The sequence below is a fragment of the Protopterus annectens genome, chromosome 14.part0 (assembly GCF_019279795.1).
Source record: "Protopterus annectens isolate FY-2018-M chromosome 14.part0, PAN1.0, whole genome shotgun sequence".
Taxonomy (NCBI): Eukaryota; Metazoa; Chordata; order Ceratodontiformes; family Protopteridae; genus Protopterus; species Protopterus annectens.
The window spans coordinates 956,245,220-956,272,921 of NC_056748.1; the positions used below are offsets into that span (position 1 = coordinate 956,245,220).

General features: G+C 41.9%; 1 protein-coding gene across 1 annotated transcript in view; it reads right to left on the bottom strand.

The window, feature by feature from the left end:
* Window positions 1-27,702, bottom strand: part of LOC122789363 (tyrosine-protein phosphatase non-receptor type 13-like) — a 2,815,362-nt gene that overhangs the window by 923,993 nt on the left and 1,863,667 nt on the right. Inside the window, exon 32 of the mRNA XM_044056752.1 lies at window positions 21,685-21,771. Coding sequence (XP_043912687.1) covers window positions 21,685-21,771 — 87 coding nt within the window. The remainder of the gene's footprint in view (window positions 1-21,684; window positions 21,772-27,702) is intronic.

A 27,702-nucleotide genomic window follows, 5' to 3' on the forward strand; every position in this document is an offset into this window, starting at 1 on the left:
AAGGCCAACTTTGAGAGAAAAATCGCTAAGGACACTAAAGATAACCACAAGGCCTTCTTCAGTTATGTTAGAAACCTGGGCAGAAACCCTCAGATATGCTCAGAGTTAGTCCATAACGGCAAGAAATACACTGAACCCACAGATATTGCCAACATACTGGCAGACAGGTTCACTGCAAATTTCTCCCCTCCCTCACCCCCAAAAGATGAAATATTTATCCCAGCTGAATGCAACCTCCCTGACATCTCAGATGTCCAGGTGAGAGCTGCTCTCAGCAAAGCTAAAAATACAGCATCTATGGGACCAGACAGTGTCCCGGGTTGCATGCTACGTGAACTCCTAGAGGAGCTAAACCCGCACATAAGAATGCTGTTTAATCTTAGCCTTACTACAGGATATGTCCCTGAACACTGGCGTACAGCAACAGTGGTCCCACTCCACAAAGGAGGCACCTCTACAGACCCTGGAAACTACCGCCCCATAAGCTTGACCAGCCTGGTCTGCAAAGCTATGGAAAGGATCATTATGGAACTCATAAACAAAGACATCGGGGACCTACAGACAATTGACCCTACCCAGTTCGGCATTGTAAAAGGCAGATCCTGCCTTTTGAACCTGGTGGACTTTTTTGAAACAGTCACTAGAGCCATCGATGAAGGCAAAGCAGTTCATACAGCCTACCTGGACCTGGCAAAAGCCTTCGACACAATACCCCACTCAGGCATCATAGACAAGCTCAACAGCTTAAATGTAAACCCCTATGTCACAAGATGGGTTGCAAACTGGCTAAAGGACAGAACCCACAAAGTCAGAATAGCTGGAGCTATGTCAGATTCTAAGCCAGTCACAAGTGGAGTCCCACAGGGCTCTGTCTTGGGACCCATCTTGTTCAGCATTTATTTCTCAGATGTGCAGGCAAACATACGGGGGTTGTGGCTGACAAAGTTCGCAGATGACTGCAAACTAGGCGCCATAGTCGATACACCAGCTGACACATGCATCCTTCATAAGGGCCTTACAGAAACAGACGACTGGTGCCAGAGTCATGGCCTTAAACTAAATGCCAAAAAATGTATAGTCATTCCCTTTGGGAAAAATAAAGTACCCACAAATTACCACATAGGTGGTAATCCATTAAGTACGGAAAAAGTAATCAGAGACCTGGGGACCCAAGTTGACAGTGACCTCTCATTTGACACCCATGTCGCCAAAGTGGTTAGAAAGACCTTCTACCTTGCCCACCTTATCATGAAGGGATTCACATCCAGATCAAAGGATGTCATTGTACTCCTATATTCCTTCCTTATCAGGCCTATGATTGAGTACAATGCTCCATTTGGTATGTACCTCACCCGGCACCTGCAGCAGCTGGAGAGACCCCAAAAGTACCTCACCAAGAGGATCAAGGGTCTCCAACATATGTCATATGCTGCCAGACTAAAGAAGCTCCAGCTCTATTCAGTAGCATACCGCCTGCTCAGAGGTGATCTGTGCCTGACGTACAAGGCCATGTCCAATCTGGAATTAATGGACATGCTCCACCTCAAAAAATCCAAATCCATCAGAGCCACGAGAGCTAAAGATCTAAACCTCAGCACAAATATGAATAGGACATGCTGGAGGGACAGATTCATAACCCAGAGGCTTTCCGCACTCTGGAACAGGATCCCAGTCCATGTTAGGCAGAGCCCCTCACTGACTCTCTTCAAGAGAAATCTTGACGAGTGGATGGGTGATCATAGGTTTACCCCGGGGGTCATCTCTGTGTCATTACTAGAAAGAGGCACAGTAAACTAAATTTATTTTGTACACTTTTGTATCATTACATGGGGTGGCGAAAGCCACGTACACTATGGCTAGGCTTATAAATGCCCTAGGGCAGATAGCCTAGTACTATACTATGAAACTATGAAACTTGAAGCAAAACACACCACAATTTAAAAAACATGATCAAAAGTTTCTCAGATGAACATGTGTTGAAGTAGTGTTGATATACCCTAAAAGATAAAGCTGAAATACTCAGCCTTGAAAAATACATAGCAAATGAAAATTGCTGTCTTGGGCTATGAACAACACCATCCACACCCAAATAAGCTTTGCAACATACAGCTGTAGAGCAGAGTTACAAACATTGGTTTCCATAGAAATCATTTATGATTTCTTAACAGTAACTGTACCTTGGATAAACCAATTTGCATTTTCACATAAACACACACACATTTCTATAACTGGCTAGTAATAATATTTCCAGTGCAACTACACCTTCCAGCTTTTACAGAAACATACTGCTAACAGCCATAACAATTCTACAAATCAAGCTACCTATGCTTTCAGTTAATGGCATTTACAGACGGTGTCAGTCAATTCTAAAAGTGCAGTTTCCCAAAGTATGTGTTTCCTCATCTCTGACATATAAATACTCAGTATTCACACAGTTCAGTCTTTTCCTACCAGGGTTCCTTTGGAACCCACCAGTCAAGGTATTTATCATCTCAGTAAATTGCTTCACTCCAGAGACACCTTTTCTCAGACATACAGTTTTCTGGAGATTGGACACTCCTAGGCAGACCCCAGACGTATATGCCTTGGCTATGGAATCTGAGTCTTAGTAGGGTATTTGGACTGAAGTACCTTTTCTTACAGCTGATTCCCATTACTTTCCTACCTTACTCCTGTTTGTTTGCCTTACTTGGCCTTAACGGCATAATACTTACTTTGGGGTTATATAATGGTTAAGGTGTTTACCTCACAAATAGAAAGTACAAGGTCTGATTCTCACTTTTGAGGGAATTTGGCTAGGCTTAAAATGGTCTGCACAGATAGCTAACCTAGTACTTACTTATAAACAAACAGTGACATATTTGGGGGTTGGGGTTGGTATAATGGTTAAAGTGTCTACCTTGCAGTCACAAGGTATAGGGTTTGATTCTCACCTTTGAAAGGGAAATTGGCTAGGCTTAAAATGGCCCACAAGGGTAGCTAGCCTATCAGTTGCATATGAATCGACAAACTTCCTAAATTCAGCAATTATCAACATTAAACAATTGTTGTAGTGAGGATGGTTGAGGGGTTTTTTGTCAACTCAAGATTCAAAGAACTCAGTTCATCAAGCACAAAGAGCTGTAAGAACAGAAAATGCTGCACCTCACCTCAGCACAAGCCATGTTAAATCCCATCTGTGAGTTTTGCAGGATGGAGATTCACTTAACTGTGGTGAGTGCTTTGTGCACTGATGCAACTGTGGTCAACTATAGCTGACAGAATTACCACTGGAAATAAAAAATATATATATGATTATATTCCTGTATATACTATAAACTCTTTCATTGCAACTCAAAAGTAACAGAATAAGGTGATCACAAATGAAACATACGTTTATTTGCAATCACCTAAAAGGACCAGAAACTTTGCTTTTACATGAGGGGTTTGTCCACACACCAGCCCCTCACCCTGGAAATTAAATACCCTAACTCTATGGTTGCACAACTGTGGAAAAAGAGGATAACTCATGAATTTATATTACAATCAAATAGTTTGAATACTGCAACCACCCAACAAAATTTACCTCAAATCGCACCATCCAATAAATGCATGCTGTGACCAAATCAAGTGGTGTGTATATATACATACACACACACACACACACACACACACACACACACATGGAGTTACTGAACCCACTAGGGATAACTGAGTGTGAACTATTAATAAGTGCTAGGTTCATTGTGTATAAAGAACTATACTTACAGCTTGCAAAGCAGTACCATGAAAAACTGCATCTGCATAATCACCAGAAATTAACACAAATCACAATAATGTTAGTCATTATGAGTAACCAAACATAAGAGAAAATGTAGCATATGTAACAAAGGGGCATTACAGAATGGTTAGAACATAAAACCAAAGGGAAACGTTACTCTTGAACAAATTGACTATACTGGTACGAAGAGCCTTGGCCATTGGGCCATCTCAAACTCATGGGTGTGAATATAACATTACAAAGCACAGTAACTGAAATGTATAGGGCACTGTGCGAAGGCTAACAGCAAACGAAACAATGTCACATGCTAAAGAACAGGCTAGTTTTAAGGGATTTTAATGTTCTGTATGGTGGTATGGGGTCAAATTCTAAAAGAAAATTAATTACATAGTTTGGGTATAATAACACCATAGGCTCTACTGCCCAAATGCTTTGTAGTTTCTTGTGACAGCTGCATCACACAATGTCTGTTTTTCAGAGAAAACTCTGTGTTCAACACCAGTGAAGTATGCAATTTAGGAAGGACATAAAGACCACAATTACTGGAAATAACACATTTACTGTCTTTTTTTAGACTGCACATGTTCTTTTGTCATACAAAATAGAGGCATTAATAGCAGGCTAACATTTTAGTAACTGCAGCACTAAAATTAACTGGTCCTTGTTTTTAGACCTAATCTACTGTTTTGTCTTTTTTCAGATACTTAACAGTCCCTGTTATAATTCTTAGTAAATATGAGGTGACCCTGTTTGCACCTAGTAATTATCTCACTGGCTATACAAAGGAAAAAGGCGCCATTTATTTAATTATTACATTTTATTACTGGGTGAGTAGGCTGATTCTCAGACCCTTTTCAGCTACAACCTGGGCTAGTAGGTTCATAGGTCAATATTAGGCTAACTTCCCTGGAGGCCATTTTAAGCCTAGCCAATAACCCAAGGTCAGAATCAAACCATGTACTTTGGGGATCGTAACCATTAAGCCAAATTCACCCCACTACCAAACCCATTGGGTAAGGGGTGCTGGAAGTGATAGGGATGAGCTAATTTTAGTTCTGAAATACCTATCTGTCAATAAATCTTGGAACCAGGGTCACAGTGATGGAACAAACTTCAATATCTTGAATGGACTGAAGGTGCAGAAGGTGGTCAATAAGCTCAAAAACTTTGGTAACATCAATGAAGACAGCTCCTGAAAGGTTTCCTTATCCATGTTGAGAAGGATCAAATCTGTAAATGATCACAGTACCATCATTGTTCTGCGGCCAGCCCAGAATCCATGTTGTTTAACAGTGAGGTGGTTGTCCTGTTGGATTTAAGTGGACAGTTGGTTGTAAATAAGTTTTTCAAGTATTTTCCCAATTGTATGGAGGGCGGAGAAGGGCAAAAGTGGGCAGGACTTTTTGGCCAAGACTGTTTGGAAAACTGGTTAGACAAGAGCTCTTTTCCATATGTCTACATTGTAATCTGAGTTAAGAAGGGGTTATAAATGTGGAGTAGAGGTATGCTGGGAAGTCTTTGCAGACTGCGATGAACCAAAGGAATAAGCTGTCTGCACGGGGGTGGGGGTGGGGGGGTACATATAAGGGTATGTTTTCTAACTGCGAGTCAAGGTCTTTACAAGTATGCTTCTTAAAACAGATGAAGGGGGTAAAAGGTAAGTAACTGGTGAATTGGGAAAAAAGATAGAGATTGTGCTACAATGGAGGTGGCTGAATTCGTTGAGAAAGCCAGGGTTTAAGTCTCAGTCTTAAATGGTCTGGGTGGTGACAGGGAGAAAGTGAGAGGTATAGACGTTGTGCTTGTGAGAAGACTTACTTCCTGACAGAACTGTTTTAATTTTTCCTGGCAGAGCAAGTGGTTTGTGATTGAAATAGCTAGTTTTCTTCCTGTGTATGGATATCTTAGCTAGGTTACACTGAGTTTAAAAGCAGTACAATTTATTATTGAGTGGTTTTGTCTCCATGCAGGCATGTATTGTTCGCAAGTATGACCACAAATTTCAGTTCATTGGATAGCCAGATGTTTTCTTTTGTTTTTGAAAAGATGCTGTGTGAGAATTTGTCTCGAAGTTGAAGGAGGATATGTGTAAGAGTTGTGGCAGCTGAGCTGGGGTTCTTTAATTTGGTAATGGGCAACCAGCTGATAGCTGCTACATGTTTTTGATGTTTCCTGTAAACTGTGTCTGAAGGTAACTAATTTGGGGGACACTTTTGATGACCGGTAACTAATTTATAATGTTATTATGGAGGGGTCACTGAATGATGGTGGAAGAACAGATATTTTGGAGATAATGGTAGGGTTGTTAGTGATTAGCAAATGCAGGAGGGAGCTGTTGTTGGTTTGGAGATTTGGACAGATAGTGTCATTGACTAAATATATAAAATTCATATTTGCTAGGACACCAGCAATGTTATTTCTCATGGGACCTAGGCAGTTTAGGATAAAATCTCATAGACAGATGCTGTTTTTATACTTGTGGGAAGGTGAGGTGATAATAAGAATAAGGGATTTAAATTTATTAAGACAGGCTGGAGGAAGTAAGTAAGTGACTACTATCCTATGTCTTGAAGGGGTAGGAGGGGAGTAGGTGTTGAAAATTGGGGTTGGTTTGTTTAGTATATAACATATAATTGCCAATGTGATTTCTAAGCAATTTATGCAAAAGAAAAAAAAAACTATCCTAAAAAAACAAACTTGTACATACAATCTCACAGACTTAGTCTATATTTGGAAAAATAAAAAATATATGGTTTTCTTCAAAAACAAGAGAAAATGGTTATATTGTATGGGATTGCAGTTGTCCATATCAGCATCGGCAGGTCTAGTCTGTTCCATAGTATATTTCAGTAAATTAACTGGTCATGTAGTAGAAACACCTTGCGGAAAGCAGTACCATTCAGTTTCCAAGTGCTCTTCGTTTCAATACGCTCTAATCAATAGACTAAATTTAGATTCAGCTCAGATTTGGTTTTATTTAGTTTTATTTATTACTTTTTGAATTTTAGTTACTAGCTTGTCCCTATAAATCAGTCCCTATTTCTAGCAGAAGCCCAAGCTGAGAAGCTCCACAATTACAATAGCGGCTTAATTATAGCATACTATGCAATCATCTTGCAGTCTTAATTCGGTATAGCCTAAACACTACAAAGCAGCTACTTCTATACACCTTTCAATCTTACTGGAAATGTTATCAATTTATATATGACATTTTAACAGAAGAGAAATATTGATAGTTGCTGATAGATAAGTAAGTCATGATAGAGAAAATGAAGAATTAAAAAAGCAATCTGTACATGGCTAACAAGTGGATGGATAATTTGAATAGTTGATAATATACTCTCATACTGCTGGAAGACAATGAGAAAACAATGAGACAGGTAGTGAAAGTGGTAGAACAAATTCAAGAATTTCTAACATATATGACTGTCAAGAAAGTGTAGCATAGTGCTGCTTAATCAGCTTTTTTTAGTTTTGAATGAGGCAATAAGATAATGTTAATAAAAGTGGTAGTTTAGTCAGAATCTGAAAAAAGGTATTATTTTACTATTCAATAAATGTTTGAATACTTACAGAATTACCTTGCATTCTATGCAAAACTCATTAGGCATGCACTGGATCAAGTGTATAGACAAAGTCCAAGAGACATTCAACACCTGCCCAAACAGTGACCAAGCTACTGGATGAGAGAATGGAACAACAGACAAAAACAGGCAGAACAGCACATCACCTCAGTGCTTCAGTTTCATGAAAAGCGATCCCTTCTTAACTCAAACAATTCATGTAGGCCTTCTTTTATACTTAAGTTTATGACACCACAAAGTTGCAATTCCTTAAAAAAAAAGTCAGGCATCCACACAGTTTTTGGGAGAACATTCAGCAGTGATATCAAAACTAATTATTTAAGGAATCAAATTTGTTCGCTTACAAAAAAATGAACCTTTATGAAAAACAGATGGAAGGTATAAAATAATATATGTGAATTGTTTAAATATTGAAGTTGCATTTAAAATTCTCAAGTGCTGCATGGTGTTTCTTTTATTTCATTTACATTGACTGTTATGTATGTATTAATTTTGCTTTGCACCACTAAATTAGTTTATTTTAAGAAATCTGGTATAAGTGAATGAAGCAAAAATACAAATATATCCTTGAAAAGGCCTGCAGGACAGAGCGATGTCAAGAAGTGAAACTTTCAGCAGAAAATAAAGTGCATGTGTTTGTTCTAGTCACCAGGGGCACTGCCAATTTTTCTTTTATCAAACAATGTCATATCAAACAGTATATTTGTCTTTTGAAGTAAAATGTAGAAACTCTGTAAAACTGTTTTTGTTTGTCTGTTTTAATTTTATCATCCTTGTAACTACGGAACAGGACTGGTTGTGCAACTTAAATCACTACACTATATTGTTCAGGCATCAAATTTGCAAGGTGCATAGCTTATGTCATTCAGAGTTAATCAAATGTTGCATTATGATTAAAACTACACAGAGATTATGAAAGTTATACTGCCGTGTTTTAATCCCTAAACCCCAGTTCTTCAATAGTGTAGTATTCATAACAGAACACTATATTTTTCAGAACTCTTCACCAGATATTTAATTTCAGTTTTTCTACAGAGATGCTTGATCTGCACTTGATACTAAGAGAAGTTACTTGACAGACAGATCATATACAGGACTTGGAAAGGTAGAACTGATCAGGTCTGACAAACTGCTTATTTAATAGAATAATCTCTGAAATCACCATTACTCAAATTTCCCCTACATTTGGCCAAGATATTCAAAAACAAGTTGCAATTTCATAGATTTTTCAGGATCAAAAAAGTTTAACTTCAAAAACAGATAAAACAGAAAAAAAATGTTCTGCAGGGAGTGCAAGCCCCCCCCCCCCCCCAGAAAGGTAAAATGTCAAATGGCTTCATGGCATTCACATGTGACCGAGTGTTCTTAAGGTCATACACTGGTTACTATGAAATGTAATAATGCTAAAGTGCTGTCACATGAAGATTTTGTGGTTCTGCTACAAATGCCTGCATGGCTGTAGCTCATGAAACACAAACTGCCATTTGCTCTAACTGGTAAGGGCTCTAACTCCCAGAAGTCTGATCCTAGTGAATTACCTAGCCCTCCCACCACCCAACTTTACTGAACTGCATAGCCCGAGCAGAACCCTAACAATAACACCAAGACTCCCAGATGGTCCTTAACTATTTTTTTATTTATCTTTATTTACCAGGAAAGTCCAACTGGACAAAGCCCATTTTCAGCAGAGGCCCACGGAAAAAAGCTCCACTACATAGGATCAAAGGAGGTTACTAGTCTATTGGCCTTGAGGCCCTTATAAGCCTAGCCAAGAGTTTAGCCCATGTTTAGACAAATCAGCACTCAATGCCCCTGTCCAGCAGGGACACGGGTGGAAACCCAGGGGTATATTTTCTGTTTCCCATCCAGTTATCCAAGTTGCGCTTAAAAAGGGGTAAAAAGGTTCTCTGCTTGATGTGGACAGGGAGTCTATTCCATAAATGGGGGAGTCACTGGGACACAAATCTGTCCCACTAACAAGTCTTGTTGATGTCACAGACCACGTTGAGACCAAGCATGTGGGTTACTCGAGTGGAGCTTGACTTGCGGATATGCAGCAATCCCATCAAGGTGGGGAAAATGATCGCCTTGTATGCCAGACAGATGTCACTTTGAGGAGTCTGTATGAAACTGAGTAGAGGGATATGGCTTTTAGCCTATCTATGTATGGTAGATGTTTGAGGCCCTGGATTCTCCTGGTGAGGAACCTCTGTGGTCTCTCCAGCTGCTGCATGTATTTTGCGAGGTACATGCCAAAAGGGGCATTGTACTCAATAATGGGCCTTATAAGGGAAGAATACAGGGATGTTGTGACCTCTTTGTCCCTGGATGAGATACTCTTACTTATGAGGTGGGCCATGTAGAAGGCTTTCCGTACAACGGAAGCAACATGATGGTCAAAAGTCAGGTTGCTATCAACCTGGGTGCCCAAATCCCTCACGACTGATTGCATGCTTAGGATGTTGTTATTAATGTAATAATTTATGGGGACGTCACTCTCCTCAAAGGGGATGATGATGCATTTTTTGGCATTCATCTTAAGGGCATGTTTCTGGCATCAGTCATATGCCTGGGTGAGACCCTCTTGGAGGATCTCCACATCACTAGTGAAACTGATGACAGCACCCAGACTGCAGTCATCTGCAAACTTGGTCAGCCACAGCTCGCTGGTTTTGGCCTGCACCTCAGAAAAGTATATCCCAAATAACAAAGGTCCCAAGACTGAACCCTGAGGTACGCCGCTTGTTACAGGTCTACTGCTTGAGGTGGCTTCCCCTATTTTGACTAAGTGGGTTCTATGACTGAGCCAGTTTGCTACCCATCTGGTAACATATGGATTGATGCCTAGTTGAGAGAATTTACCTATGATGCCCGAATGGGGAATAGTGTCAAAGGCTTTGGCCAGGTCAAGGTAGGAGGTGTGCACCGTATTCCCCTCATCCATGGCTTTGGTGACTGTCTCAAAGAAGTTGACCAAATTTAGTAGACATGACCTCCCCCTGACGAAGCCAAACTGTGTGGGATCAAGTGATTGGAGGCTACCAATGTCCTTGTTAATGAGGTCCACGATAATCCGTTCCACGGCCTTGCAGATCAGGCTAGTTAGGCTGATGGGTCTGTAATTTCCTGGACTGGCGGACACTCCACCTTTGTGTAAAGGGATGACAGTGGCTGCCCTCCACTCAGCTGGGATGCAGCCATTCAGGCTTTGGGTGAATACAGTGCCTATTGGTGCTACAAGTTCCTGCCTGAGTTCACGTAGGATGCAGCCTGGGATGTTATCAGGTCCCATGGAGGCTGTAATTTTTGCCTTTGACAGAGCAGTGATGACCTGTTCCCTAGATAAAAGGTGAAGGAGGCCGGTACTGGAGGGGGGAATGTCCTGATTTACTGATGGGGGGGCAGAGTGGTAAGGTTTTTGCTGAATCTGTAAGCCAGCAAGTTTGCTATATCTACGGCATTTGTATATGTGGTGTACTTGACCACCAGTTCTGAACAGATCTGGGTGCTTCCTTTGAGGTTGCGGACATATGTGAAGAAGGCCTTCTGATTGTCTCTAGTATATGTGGCCAATTTGGAATCGAAGTTTGCTCTGGAAGATTTCACTAGTGCTCTTATTTTTTTGTTCAGGCTAAGGAGACATTGCTTCCAGTTGGGCACCTGCTCCTTCTTAGTCTTGGACAGCAATTTTTTCCTTTTGTTATAGAGTTTATTTATTGCAGATGTCCACCAGACAGGTTTACTCTTCCATGTGGAGGATGATTTAGTCCTGTCAGGTATTCCTGATTAAATGCATCTATATAAATGCTCATACAGTGCTTTGTAGGAACTGGCACCAATATTCAAAACTACACCAGAGTGGGAGGGGGTCTGTGAAACTGTTTATACCATCCCTCAGGAGGCTGTAATCAGCTTTGGAGAAGTTTTTATGTTTGGTCCTAGCTAGAGGGGGGTTGGGGAAGATGGTGACTTCAAAACTGATGGCTTTGTAGTCAGATCTTACCAGGGAGGATGATACTATAGGGATGTTGCAGTGGTTACTTGTGTTGGTTAATATCAAGTCCAAGATATTATCACCTCTTGTGGGGGGATTGACTAGCTGTTCCAAAGCATCTGCATTGACAAAATCAAGGAATTTCTGGGCATTTGTGTCCAGGCATGAGTAGCTCTTCCAATCTATGTTTGGGAAGTTAATGCCATCCAGGATCAAGGTAAAGGGTTGAATCTTGATAGATTCGAACAGATCTAAATTAGTTGCTTGGGCACTGTGTCAGATTTGGGGGTTGGTAACTAGCTATGATTTGAATAGGGGACTTGTCAATGGTTAACTGCACCTGAAGTTTCTCCTGTGTGACATACTGTTTGATCAGCCTGGAGGTGTGTATGTCTTTAACGTATGCTGAAACTCCACCTCCTTTGGCTTTACTGCCCACAGTTTGAGGTCTGAATGTACGATAATATGAGTAACCAGGTAAGGCTGGGGTGCTCTCCACAGCTTTGAACCAGATTTCTGTGACTGCACAGATGTCACCACTTTCCAGGATTAGGAATGCTTACAATGAGTGCAGTTTCATGTTTAGACTCCTATCGTTTAGCAGCATGACCTTTAATTTGTGTTTTGTTGACATTTTTATGTTGGTAGTTTTAATCATCACTTTTCCTAAAAAAGGCACAATAGGGGAGGCAAGAGCCTTTGCCAGAAGCCTGAAGCCCAGGTGAGGCAGATGCAGGCCATCTCTGGCAAAGCATTGTGGTCTGTCGATCATATCTTCCCAGGCTGTCAAGTACTGGATCCCTCTGGAATGACAGCAGAAACTAAGCCAACTGTTAAAGTCAATTGTTTTCTGTTTGTATTGAGGTATCATACTTGGTGATGGCAGAATGCTGCTTAAGGCTAGGGACATACCTGCCTGGGACACAATCAGCGAGGTCAAAATGTCTCTCTTCATATAGTCCAGAGAGGTATGTCTCAAGTCATTCACGCCAACATGGACTATGACAGAGTCATAACAGTGCCTGTTGTTGAGAGACTTGAGTGCGTATGTGATATGGCAGATTCTGGCACCTGACAGACAACTAACCGTGACTTTCTCCTTATCCAGCCTGGTGAGAGGCACATCTGTGTGTCTCACAATGAAGTCTCCTATGGCTAATATGTTGGGTTTATTGTGAAGCCTTAGTGACTGTGAGGCACAGATGTGTGGACTATGCGTGGTATGTGGTGTGGAGGGCTGTGGAGATTGCGTGTGTTTTTGCCTCGGAGGTCTCCTTTGTTTGGGTACATTTATGTGGAGGACCTCCACATATGCAGATGTGTGTTGTGTAGGTGTGGATGGTGTTTGAGGTGTAGAGATTGTGCTGACAACCTTTTCGGTGCCAGATATACTGGTTTGAGGAGGAGAGAGCTTGGACTCTAGGTTCCTAATGTAACTGCATCTCTCACAAATTGTGTTCCTAGGTGTTAGTAGTAGATGGTTGTCCGTGTACATGAGGCAGTTGTTATACTGTCTCAGAAAGCCCATATCAACCAGACTGGCAGGAGAAACTGTAGGGAATTGTCCATCCATATTTGTCAGAATCTGAGGGAGAAAGGCCAGGGAGAGCTAAGGGGTTGGCCTGAAGCCCAAGTGCTTAAACCAAAACTAAGAGCTTAGAATAACACTTAGGAATAACAATTAATATAGACAGGCTATAAACATGCAGTAATAAATGCAACAGAAAAATGCAGTTGAACACTTCAGAGAGCAGCAAGTAGCAAGAAAAAGCAAAGCAAGATGAAGTAACAGAGTAGTAAGAAGAAATACAAATTAGAAAATATAAGCATTTTTTTAATAAAGTAAAAAGGGAGAGAGCAGGAAGAGAAGATAATTCAAGGTTAAGGGACTAATGGGTTTGGCATTCCAAAACATTTAAGATACTTATGACAAAACAAGAAGTTATGTACTCACCATAACGTTCGATGTATGCAGTCCATCTCGCCTCACATTCTTACCCATGGGTTCGGAGCCAAATATCGGCTCTGACTCGGCCGATTTTACTAGCTCAAAGTCTTTCATTGGCTGGGCTAAGCAGGTATCCCATGGTGTACTGCTCCATATCCCCAGATCTAGTTTGCTGCGAAAATCATTTGTACTCCATGCACATATCACATCCAGGTAAAGAATAAGCTAAGCAAGGGGACTCTGCAGATAACAACCTAGCCTCCAAATCCTCCAGGAAGGGGGAAGGTGGGAGGTTAAGTAAGAATATGAGGCGAGATGGACTACATACATCGAACGTTATGGTGAGTACATAACTTCTTGATGTTATGTAGTCCTATCTCGCCTACATTCTTACCCGTGGGACAGCATCCCTAGCACCTACATCCTGGGTGGCTCATAGGAAAATACTCCTGAGAACTGTGGAGCCAAAGGAAGACATGCCCCTGGAGACCACGTCCAATTTGTAATGAGAAACAAATGTGTGAGGAGAAGCCCAAGTAGCTGCAGCACATATATCATCCATTGACAATCTGGCTTGATAGGCTGTAGATGTGGAAACAGCCCGAGTAGAGTGAGCCTTGACCGGAAAAGGCAGATCTTTACCTCCTGCTTGATAAATGAAAGAAATACAACTAGATATCCATCTAGATAGGGTGAACCTGGAGACTGGGGACCCCATTCGGTTTTCCGAAAAGGAAACAAAAAGTTGGTCAGACTTCCAGATATCTTTTGTTTGGTGCAGATAGAAGCGTAATTGTCTGTGTACATCCAACTGGTGAAATCTAAATTCTGCCTTGTTAGAAAAGTGGAGAAAGAAGACAGGCAACTCAATGGATTGATTTAGATTAGACATGGAAGCCACTTTAGGAAGGAATGAAGGGTTTGGTCTAGGAGAGACCCTGTCCTTGTGGAAGATTAAGTATGGGGGTTTGATAGAGAGTGCTTGAATTTCTGAAACTCGCCTTGCTGAAGTGATTGCTGTTAAGAAGGCTGTTTTCCAGGTCAAGAATTTCAATTCGCAGGTAGCTGCAGGCTTGAAAGGTGGTACAGTAAGGGCTTGTGGAACAAAATTGAGATCCCAGGGCATGACTGGTTTGGACTCCGGGGGACGGAGCAACAGAATACCCTTCAGGAACGCCTTGCATAGTCTATGCGCCATGAGACTAGGCTCATTCGCTACATGAAAATTAGAGATCGCTGCCAGTTGAACTTTGATGGTGGCTGATGCGGAACCCTGATGGAAAAGCATAGACAAAAACTCCAGGACTGAAGCAATTGGAGCTGTGTAAGGATCAATGCCTCTGGTATGTGCCCAGATAGAAAACCTTTTCCATTTACTAGAATAAATCTTTCTAGTGGATGGTTTATGAGAGGACGATAATATATGAACCACTTCTGGTGAAAAATTATGAAGTCTGACTAACGATGGAAGTGGAGTAGCCAGGCTGTCAACCGGAGGGTCATCAGGGAGGGGTGGAACTGTCCCCGACATGTGTGTCAGTAAATCTGGTTGAGGGTCCAGAGTCCAAGGAGTGTCCACCATGAATTGCTGAAGAAAGGGGAACCAAACTTGGTGAGGCCAGTGTGGAGCAATAAGAATGATTCTGCTTCCCAAGGATTGTGCTTTCTGAATCACCTTTGACAGCAAGGGAAACGGAGGGAAAGCATAAAGCAGACCGGAGGGCCAATCATGAACCTGTGGGGGGATCAGCATGAAGTAGTTGCTGCATTTCACTTTGAGGGGGCTGGCAAAAAGGTCGCAGCAAGGCTGACCCCATCTGTTGAAGATTCGCTCTGCAACCAGGCGATTCAGGGACCACTCGTAAGGCATCAGAATAGCTCTGCTTAGCCTGTCCGCAATCACATTGGACTTCCCCGGAATGTGCGTTGCCACCAGAAACCGTTGGGAAGTTACTGCCCAATGCCACACTCACATGGCTTCTCTGCACAGAGGGTAAGATCTGGTTTCCCCTTGCTTGTTTAGATACCACACTACTGACATGTTGTCTGAGTGTATCGCAATTGTCCCTAGAGGAAGAACACTCTGAAGTGCCTGCAACAAAAGTAGCACTGCTCTCATCTCTAGGACGTTTATATGCAGAGATATATCTCGTGCTCTTGCCACATGCCTTGGACTGTCCTGCCAAGATAATGCCCCCCCCACCCCATCTGGGAGGCGTCCGTGGTCACCATGGCAACCGGGATGGGTGGAACGAAGGGCCTTCCCCCATCTAAATTGTTGGTGCACAGCCACCAATTGAGGTCCTGCTTGCATCTGTCCGTGAGCAAAATGGTGTGAGACAGTGGAAGTCTTTGGAGGGACCATTGAACAAAGAGGAGCCATTGGAGAATTCTCATGTGCAATCTCGCTAGAGGGACCAACATGATTGTTGCTGCCATGGTTTCTAGGAGCTGGAGAACCCATCTTGCCTTCGCTTGTCTCAGGGGCATCAGCATGTGAATCTGTTGTTGTAAGACTCTGATCCTTTCCTGCGGTAAAAATGCTCGCATTCAAATGGTGTCTAATTCTTCTCCTATAAAGGTGACATGCTGCGAGGGCAATAAAGCAGATTTTTCCCAATTTATTGTTATACCCAACTGGTGACATAGAGTGATGGTAGCGTCCCTGGTTTGAACTAGTTGATGCCTGGTGGGGGCGGTAAGGAGCCAGTCATCCAGATATGGAAACACTTGGAATCCCTGACGTCTCAAGTGAGCCATCATTATCGCCATACACTTGGTGAACACCCTGGGGGCTGTGGTGAGACCAAAGGGCAGGGCTCGAAACTGGAAATGACTGGCTCCCAGCCAAAAGCTTAGGTGACTCATGGATGCCCTGTCCATTTTCACATGGTAGTAAGCATCCTTGAGGTTGATGGAGCACATCCATACTTCCTCTCCCAACAATGGGAGAATCGATTGTAGTGTGAACCATACGGAACTTGGACTTGTGTACATAGTTGTTCAGTTGGCTGAGATCTAATATGGGTCTCAGGTCCCCTGTTCTTTTCGGCACCAAAAAGAATCTTGAGTAAGTCCCTAATCCGATTTGGTCTGAGAGGACACACTGGATGGCTCCTTTTTCTAGCAGCTTTGAGACCTTTGAGGCTGCTTGATCCCTTTGACTGGGTGGAACGTCTGGGATTTTTCTGACTGATGGGGGGGTCAGATGTAAATGGAATGAGACAACCTCCGGAAATTATCCGTAATACCCATCGGTCCTGGGTAATGCTTTCCCAGGCTTCTGGATATAACAAAATTCAACCCCCGACTGGCTCTGGATAAGCACAGCCGGGCACTCCCTCAGAAACAAGAGTAGGGACAGCCATGAAAGGAATCGCGGTCTCCCGAATTGCGGGGGCCCCCTCTGCCTCTGGGGCGACATCTCCCTGAATAACCTCCCCCTCCCCTGCCTCTGGAGGGGGGTTCACCCTGTGTGGCAGGAAAAAACCTCTGTGATTTCTTGAACCACACCCCCCCCCACTGGGCCTTGGGATAACGCCTAGAAAGAAGGGAAAAACAGATCCCTACGACAGACAGGGTCTTTCCCTCTTGCTCGCACCTGGTGAGGGTGTCTTTCACTTTGGTCCCAAACAAAGAAGAACCATCAAAGGGGGCATCAGTGAAGGAAGACTTGAAGGCCTCCGCAAAGTGACACAGGCACAGCCAGGCTTGCCTTCTAAGGGCGACCCCTGAGCTTGCTGCCCTACTCGCTCCCTCGGCTGCATACGAAATGAGCCGCATGGATGAGTTAAAAATGGAGCTGAGGGTAGAGACCTGGGTGTTAACCGTCTGAGCCACCGCCTCAGGGACGTTACCCACAAGAGTATCCCCTAACTCCTTGAGGAGATCTCTCTAGAGCCGAGTGAAGTGAGACAGGTAATTCAGCGACCGTAAGGTAAAGGTTGCTGACGAGAGGGTACGCTTCCCGTACTGATCCATGGTCCTAGACTCCTTGTTAGGAGGATGGACGGATGAAGAAGACTCTGCTACTTCCTTCTGAGTGGCTGCCGCCACCACTATGGCATCTACTGGGACTCCTTTAGACAGAAACTCTTTGCCCTGGGGGATGGAAAGAAACTTGTTGGGACGCCGGGGCACGGGCTCCACAGAATCAGGGTTTTCCCACATTCTTCGACAAATCAGATCAAGGAGTTCGTCAAAGGGTGGGGACACCCAGGAGGCAGAAGGCTGAGCACCAAAAGCCTTAAAGAATACTGACTCCTCCTCGGAAGGGGCTTTGGACAGCCAGTCACCTCTCTGTTTCAGTATCTCCAGGATATCAGAGAAGGAAACATCATCATAGGATGACTTGGGGGACCCCTCCGATTCCTCGAGGTCAGTATCAGAGGTGAGAGACTCATCCTGGGAGTCTATGTGCTTCCTCTTGCACGTTTTCTTTCTGGGGGGCTCCTCAGGCACGAACTCTGAGGGACTCTCAGAAATCTGGGGACCACTCGTGGGGGTATCCCTAGGGCCTGGTACTCTGCTGTCTATGGATGGGTGGTGATCAGAAGCTCTCACCGGAGTGGTGGAGGACATAGTGACGACCCGCCTGATGTAGCTGACGATCTGGCCAGCACGGTCCGCATAGCCTCGAAGGCCAGTCCCTCCAAATCCGAGGAGTGACCAGCCTCTGATGCCATGATGGGGGTCGGAGATCCCCGAGCCGAGGCACCGAGAGGGAGGCTCGGAACCCAAATAAGCCCCGAAAAGGCCCCCTTGGGCCCGACCGAAGAATCCCGAGTCCCAAACCCCGAGGATGGAGCCAATGGGGTCGGTGCCGATGGAGCCAAAGGGGGCATCAGAGTCGGCCTAGGAACATCACATGGCGTGGAACACTCTGGCTCTGAAGACAGAGATGCGCTCGGAGGAGGAATGATTGAAGACGGGGTCGGGACATGCTCCGGAGCCGACTGGGCCGGAGCCGAAAACAATTTTGCCAAAACCGGTGACTGGAGGAGCTTCTGAACCACCCTATCAACATCCACATCCGAAAGGGTCCTGGAGGATTTGGAAGACAGGGAGGGAGAATGGGATCTCCTCTCAGGAGAAATTGGTCTGAGACTGGGCGATCGGCTCCTAAGAGGTTTTAATAAAATTGGAGCCGACGCCAGTTCCATCAATACCGACACTTCCTGCGGCCCCGAGGACAGTGGAGCCGAGGAGGTCAATGCAGTTTTTGAGATTTTCTCTGGAGGCTCCGATGAAGCTGATGGAGCCGGAGATCTCTTTTTTGACTTGCCAGATTTTGATTTTCCACTGGAAGACGAATCCATAGCCTCTTCAAAAGAGGGTTTCAAGAGTCCCTTTAAGATTAGCTTATTCTTTCTCTCTTGGAGAACTCTATGACTGAATGCATGACAAAAACTGCAGGATTTCTGCAGATGGATGGCTCCCAGGCAATAGACAGAAATGGAATGCCTGTCGGTAATGGGCATTTTGTACCCACATTTAGAGCACTTTTTGAAACCCGAAGGTTTGTGCTCCTTGGGATCTTTAGACATCTTCACTACTACGCCAAAAAGGCAAAATCCCAGTCTGAGGAGAACACACAGGCGCTCACACTACAAAACGCGGGAACGAACGCTAAACAGTGACCAACACTAAACAGTGACCAAACACACACTAAAGCAAATACAAACTCTCAACAAGGGATTGAAACCAACAAGAAAAGGGAATAGCCCAAACCTCTAACTTAAATGGTCTAGATCGTACTCACACAGAAGGCAATATGAGGAGAACTTGGCCCTCTAACTGAAATGGGCCTAGCCCGAGGGAACAGTCAGTGGGATACCACACAACAATCACACGATCACAACCTCAATAACTTAGACAATCTTAGACAAATAGCTATGAAAATAGCTTTTGATATAAATCAAAACTTTTCTTAAGACAAGAAAAAGAGGGTACTTAGCCACAGCCAAGCGAGACCACGTCCTAGCTACACGAGCGGCAAACGAGATCTGGGGATATGGAGCAGTGCACCATGGGATACCTGCTTAGCCCAGACAATGAAAGACTTCGAGCTTGTAAAATCGGCCGAGTCGGAGCCGATATTTGGCTCTGAACCCACGGGTAAGAATGTAGGCGAGATAGGACTACATAACATCAATATTTTTACAAAAATACATTGAAACGATGGTTCTTAAAAAATCTCGATACAAACAGATATTTGTTTGCGTAGTGACACATACACATATACAAAGATAAATCACTGCACTCTCCTTTCTAACCCTAATGCCTGCTCTCTAATCTTAACACCTTGATCACTCCCTAATGCTACAACTCCCCTCTTCCTTCCTAAATCTAAAGCTCCACCACTATCCATAAACCTAAATCCCACTCCTGACTGCTGCCTGAAAACTTCATCCACACTCCAACCCCCTCTACCACTCCCCTCCCGTGGCTACTGGATTTATCTTGCACAAAGTCAACCAACTATGTCTGGGCAAGACATGGCAGCTGTGCTTGCAGTTTACATCAAGGTAATTACAATTTAACAAATTGCAATTATAAAATCACACAAAAGGCACTCGTATGACAATGCTATAGCAAAGTAGAAAGTTTAGGTACACCCCATTACTCAGGGAAAATGAAGAATACTTTCTTTTTCTCAAAAATATCATATTATTTCACTCTGTCCCTTCCACTGAAAAACACAGAGAAAAACATCATTTTGAGAAATAATGCCAAAATTAGTACAGTTTCAGGTTTTGTGTTTTGCAGAAGTAAAAATGTTTTATTAGTCTCTGTCACTACTCCATAATACTACACTAGAAACAGTTTTCCTTCATTACAGAGGGATTTTAAAACACATTCTATATCCTATAAAGGCAACAACTATTCAAGGTCATACTACAATAATGAACAGGTGAAAAAAATGCCCAGGGAAACAAACATTAAATTTCTTGGAACATATCATATGAACTCTAGCTTCCTATAAAAATATGTTCAGAATATTTGCCCTCATCTTTTTCCTACAAAAAAAAGCATCTTCAACCAGTCCATGAAAACTGAGTCAAGACCATTTATCCTTCATGTCAAAGAAAACAATACTGCACCAACCTCAAGGACCATTTTCTAGAATTCAACAGTAATTGTACCCTGATTCAAGAACTATATTACAGAACTCAACAGTACAGCCCCACACTTCAAGAACTGTACTGTAGAATCAAGAGCAATTGTACCCACCATGTTTCCAATATTTTCAAGAATTTTCATTTAAAGTAAACTAAAATTCTTTATATGTTAAGTATGTAGGATGAATGTCACTGATTGTAAATGAGAACCAAAACAACAGTTGGTAACACTGTGATAAAATCTAAGAATGAATGAATCAAAATTTAAATGATATGCTGTCTAGTAGTACTGTGCTTTTAAAATAGTGAACATGCTTTCCAATGAAATAAAAGCATTAATAAGAGCATTAAACATATAATCAACATAATTCAATGTCAGAAAAATAAATCAAGTTAAAAAAAGTGCAGCTAACAGACTGTTCATTAAGCTAGAATAAACAGACAAAGGCTTGGGAGAGCAAAATGCATTTCAAATTAATCCTGAAAGAAAGGACAAGCTGGCTGTCCTTTAACTATTTTACTTCACTGTTGCTATTACTAATACTAACTAAAAGACTGCTACTAGTCCTGAGCTGTCTTACACAATAATTATTGGGTTACCAAAAGCTTTTACTTGTCTACAAATCATTTCTTGTTGTGTTATCAGTCATGCTAATGTCCTGTTGCTGTTCAGCAGGATAAACATTTCAACAAAATTAGAGCCATTATTTTAGCATTATATCATTAAAGCCCTGTGCTGTTAGTACATGAAAACATAATACACACAAATCTAAGCTTAAATCTCTTGAAGATTCAAGAAATCAAATGATAAATGAATGAAGTGAAAAAAAATATGCAGCAAACCTTTCATTTTAGCTGTTTGAATCATGACAGGGTGACTTAAACCTCTTCTGGTTCCATGAAACTGTTGTGCCATTATGAACTTCTAGGAATCCTATGATCTGTGCAGTTTTACTCTCAATTACCTCTTTACATCCTGGCTTGCAGTCTCCCAGCAACCCTTAAAAGCAAATGGTGCCACAGCGCGCGTGCGCGCGCACACACACACACACACACACACACACACACACACACACACACACACACACACACACACACACACCAAAAGAAAAAGCTGGCTGCATGCAAAAACAATCTCTGATATCCCTTCAGAAGCAAAACAGCATGCTAATAAGTTTTTTTTTTCATTCAGCAACCTCATAAATCCAGCATATGGCTTAATGTTCATTAAAGATTTTACTATGCAAAAATAGGGTGATAATTAAATGTTCATTTACTTTCTTCATTGGCCAACTCCTGTCTCTGGTATGTCTGTTTCTCCAAAGAAGGTGATGAGTTACATCTGTCTTCTGGATTCACGATCTCTGTAGTTCAAAGAAAATGGTTTTATGTGAACAGGTAGCTTTGTTTCTTCCTAAGGAATATAAACAACTGGGGCAAGCTGTACCTGTGAGACATGAAATGCAATACAGATCCCCTGTGCAAGTTACAATACAAACAAAGATCGCTTCAGTGGTTCATGGAATTTTACTTAATTACAACACAAACATCACAGCAATGCTCTGCAAGTTCACTCAGTGCTTGTCTGGGAGAATAACTGTATTCAGTTCAGTCAGTAGTTATTTATAAAAAGAATAATTAAACAAATGATGTGCTGTACAAACTTTAGTTTTCCAGGTGAATGATTTTCTTGGGAAAATATTGTAATGTATACTGCTTTGTTTTAAGCTCCATAAAGAGGCACGTGTTCTGACTTGGAGAATATTTGACTATGATACAGTTCAATGAGAGATACTTTGCTTTGCAGTTTTAGTGACTAAACAATGCTTCTTCCTTAAACAGTGTTAAGGTGATAAAACAGTGTTAACACATTTACATGCCTAAACAGCAAAAATACTTCTAGTGGAACAAATGACCAAAACCAAACTGGAAAATGCAGAAAAATAGAGTGGAATCCACACAATGTTAGCGTAATAAAATTTTTAATCCACGTTTTTGTAAGCAAACTTCTTCAGAATAAAATACACAGGCTCAAACTCACTTTTAAAAGCAATATTAATTTGACTCTACACCAATAAACACATCTTACCACTTAATTTAATTTAATCAATAAAAATTCAAAATCAAGAAGTAATTTCCTTATATAGATCCTTCAGGAGACATTTAATGTTAACAGCATCATTTATGTCAGTTTTTTTGTCTGCATTTATTCTTATCTGCCACAAGGGCTTCTTTTTGTTCGAGATTTGTTTGAAAATTACCACCCCTAAAATCATGGGTTCCTTGTTCTAACACAGAAAACAAAATTTTTTTTATATTCTGGACAAATAATAGTGTGTTTATAAAAAACACTTGTCTTATCTTGTTTTCTAATATTATAATTGTGCTCATTTATTCTAACACCTAATGCCCATGGCCATCTCAATACCGGAAGATTGCCAAAGTCCGGTAATAACGGCCACACAGGTAAAAAACACACTCTCCAAAGCTAAGAATACAGCATCCATGGGACCAGATGACATCCCGGGCTGTGTACTACATGAACTACAAAATGAACTGGCGCCTCACCTAAGTGTCACGTTTAATCACACCCTCACTTCAGGCTTCATGCCCACTGAGTGGCGCACAGCTACAGTTATCCCACTCCACAAGGGGGAATCCACCTTGGATCCCGGGAACTACCGCCCCACCAGTCTGATGAGCCTGATCTGCAAGGCCATGGAACTTATAAACAAAGACATTGGCAACCTTAAAACACTGAACCCACCTAGTTTGGGTTCGTGAAGGGCCGATCTTGTCTCCTGAACCTGATTGCCTTCTTCGAATCAGTCTCCAGAGCCTTTGACGAGGGTAAGGCAGTCCACACAGCCTATATGGACCTCGCCAAGGCTTTTGACACTATCCCCCACTCTGGAATCATAGATAAACTTACTAAGCTGAGCATTAATCCCTACGTCACTCGATGGGCTGCCAACTGGCTTACTGACAGAACCCACACTGTAAAAGTAGCTGACTCCAAATCCAACTCCAGACAAGTGACAAGTGGAGTACCTCAGGGTTCAGTCCTGGGACCTCTCTTGTTTGGCATCTACTTCTCTGAAGTACAGGCCAACACTAAGGGACTCTGGCTAACAAAGTTCACAGATGACTGCAAACTGGGAGCCATTATTGAATCCCCAAATGATGTCAATACTCTACAAAAGGGCCTTACAGAAACAGATGCTTGGTGCCAGAGCCATGGGCTCAAGCTCAATGCCAAGAAATGTATAGTTATCCCCTTTGGGAAAAAAACATGTACCCGTGAATTACCACATAGGTGGCAGTACACAAAACAACGAAAGTGTGATAAGAGACTTAGGGATACAGGTGGACAGTGGTCTCACCTTCAATAACCACATTGCCACAACAGTCAGGAAATCCTTCTATGCAGCACACCTCATCACTAAGGGCTTTTCATCCAGAAAAAAGGAGGTCATTGTCCCACTGTACTCATCCCTCATTAGACCCATTATAGAATACAATGCCCCATTTGGTATGTACATCTCAACAATCTCTGCAATAACTGGAAAGGCCACAGAAATACCTCACTAAAAGAATCGCAAGCCCAAAGCAGATGTCCTATGCTGACCGCCTTAAAAAACTCCAGCTATACTCTGTCGCATATCGTCTACTCCTAGGCGATCTCTGCTTAACATACAAGGCCATGTCAAACCCAGAGCTGTTGGACATGCTACACTTAAAAAAATCCCAATCCCTCAGAGCCACACGGTCTAGGGATCTAAACCTTGTCATCACAATAAACAAAACATGCTGGAGGGATAGGTTCCTGACCCAGAGACTCCCCAGACTCTGGAATAGACTGCCCATACATGTCAAGCAGAGCACCTCTTTGGTCCTATTCAAAAAGAACCTTGATTATTGGATGGGAGAAAGGAAATTCACCCCAGGGATCACGTCAGTCGCCCTGCTAGACAGAGGTCCAGGGAAGTAAATAGTGTGGGAAGAAATAGCCAGGGAATTGTTATGGCTAGGCTTGTATAGGCCCTAGGGCCGATAGCCTAGTACCAACCTATGAACATATGAATAATGAAATTCTTTACTTCAAGCAATAAAGTTTGAAAATTAAATATACAGACAGGTATGTTCTTGCTCAGAGTAATATAAAATAAAATGATTTGAACACCAAGCTGGCATAACAAAAGCAAATATCAGACAGGTTTCGCTAACTACCATTAACTGCAGATAACTGTAATCTAGCTACCTCTTAACTTTAAGACCATTTATTACTTTCAGAATACTCACACACACACACACACACACACACACACACACACACACACACACACACACACACACATATATGTGTATGTGTGTGTGTGTGTGTGTGTGTGTGTGTGTGTGTGTGTGTGTGTGTGTGTTTAGATATATATATATATATATATATATAAACACACACAAATATGCATATATACACAGATAGACCGAGAAAGAGGCACGTGTTCTGGACAACAGGAACTTCAAAAGAAACCGTTCCTTGATGAAACTCCAAAATGTCCTGGAATGAGTCAGAAAGTACAGCTGTATAAGTCAAACTTACCATAACAGCAGATGTTCGAATGATCACTGCTGGAGTTGCCTTAGCTATATGGGCTACATTTTGACAGCCAGCTTCCACAGCTTCAGGACACCTTCCACACACCCAAACTGTCAAGCAGCTCAAGTTGAACTGATTAAAAGACAAATTTAGGCATGAAGCCTTTCACACCTTTCATGCCAGTAAAGACAGGGAGGCTGAGCCCAGAAAGGGCAAGGCTAGAAATAACAAAAAATAAATTTCCACACCCTGGCATAAAAACATATAAAAAAACAAGGAAGATGAATAAAGGGAGCAACTACTCCAGCCATGATCATTCAAATCATCATTCAAACATCTACTGTTATAGTAAGTTCAACTTACACAGTTGTTCTATGTTCTTTATACTGACTACTCCTGCAGTAGCCTTAGCTATATGGGTTGATTAACACAGATAACTATATTTCAGATGTGGAAGGAGAAGAGTCCAGTTGCTCCTGGAGAATAGTCCTAGCAAAGCATGATCTAGACCTAGCCAAGGAATCCAGCTTATAGCTTTGTAAAAGTATGAACAGAGGACCGAGTAGCAGCTTCTATAATACTTCTAGAATCTAACCCTTTCCAAAAAGCTATAGATGAAGCCAATGTCTTGTACAGTAGGCCTTGGCCCTGGCTGGAATAGATCTGACATGGTGAGTGTAACAAAAAAAAGCCTTAGACAACCATTTGAAAATGGTCTGTTTTATTACTTGACATTTGTTCACCAGGAAAGTCTAACTGGGCCAGAATGAACCCATTTTCAGTGGAGGCCAGGGGAGAAAAGCTCCATTATTCTAAAAATTATACATGGTGGTGTAAGCTGGCTTTACAATAACTCTCTCTACATATCTATATCTATCTATCTATATATCTACATCTAAATTTCAAACTTTCAGAATGTTGAATTGTTTATGGCTGAGACGATTTGAATGTTCAAAATTTAAATTAAAAAAAAAAAAAAAAACCTCTGATTATTAAATATACCAACTCCGACATCACACTACAGCAAAGAAAATGGTAAATATACCATTCGCAACTGTACAGCAATCTCCATTTAAATGGTTCGAACTTTCAAAATGTCAATCTTATGGTGTCGACCTTAAGCAATTTGAATTCTGAAGTTCGAAATTTAGAAGTAGATCTATACAAATATATATAAATATATATATATATATATATATATATATATATATATATGTGTGTGGGTCTACCTGACAACACCGATGTGCTAAAACACCGACAACGAAATCACCAACACCACAAAACCGAAAGTTCAGAAACACGAAACGTCACATACCCAACAAACCACAATCCCGACACTCAACAAACAAAACAAATTCCCTGTCCAAAAAGCCCACACACAACACAAGCACACCAAAAACCTTACAAACCTACAGTGAACCTTACATACACAACTATCTATGCACTAACCTTAGCCCAAACCCTAACCCTAAGGTCCGTTACTATCGCACACTCACCTAACCCATGCCCTAACCCTAAATCACTTAACCCGCCCCTAACTCTACAGACCGTCGCTATCGCACACTTAACCTTACCGCACCCTAAACCTGATGTCCATCACTACCTTATACTTACCACTAGCACTTGTTTGACATGTCGGTGTTCTCAGCGTCAGGATTCTCAACTGTCGGTCATCTTTGTTATTGATCTTCCGGTGTCGGTCTTCTCGTCGTCGGCATTTCAAGCTTTCAGCGTTATCGGGTAGACCTATATATATATATATATATATATATATATATATATATACATATATATATATATAGACACACACAAGCACATCAGAGAGAAGAGATCTACATGTATACAGAACACAGGGTAACATATGATAGCATACAGGGATTGCTTTTTGGAAAGATAAGATTTGTAATATATGTAGCATTATAGGAGGAATAGTTTGTGTACAGAGGAGGAAAAAAGGAATAGAGGTAAGCAGAAGAAAGTATAAAGAATAAAAAAAATATTATTAGCCAAGGGTTGAGCAGCATCAGATCGAAAATATGGAATGATATTCTTTAAGTGAAAGGATGAGTGTTTTTGGTTTGCTCCAATAATTAAGGGAAGTGCATATTCCAGATTTTAGCTATAGAGAATGAGTACAGACTTTGGCTAGGTAATTTGCTAGGTCGATGCTCAGTGAAAAGTTGCTTATTTTCTGACCTGACAGACCTCTTTGGTATGCAACTTTGGAATACTGTACTAAGAGCCAGGCAAGCCATAGGTCTATGTATGGTTTTATGTCCCATTTTAAGCTGAAGGAAGGTAAGATACTGTGGGAGTTCTAGCCAAATGAGAGTACGGAGTGTTATACAGTGATATGTACAATATTTTGCATCAGTGGTAAATGTTGCAATTTTATTGTAGCATATTTCAAGATTACATTCTAGGGTGGTTTGTATGTTTATATACACACTTTGACACCTAATCTCTCCGCAATTTTATGTACCAACTAAAGGATCACAAAACAATGGACAATGAGCAAACTCATAATCCCCACTGTAACATAATCTCACACTGTTACAGTCAAGCAGCTGTTAGGTTGACTAAACTGGTTTTACACAGAAACACTCGACTAAACAAAGCAAGATATTTTTACATATTGTTATATCTCACAGCAAGAGGTTCTCCTGTTCGATTCAGGGCTGGAGTGCCTTCTGTGTGGAGT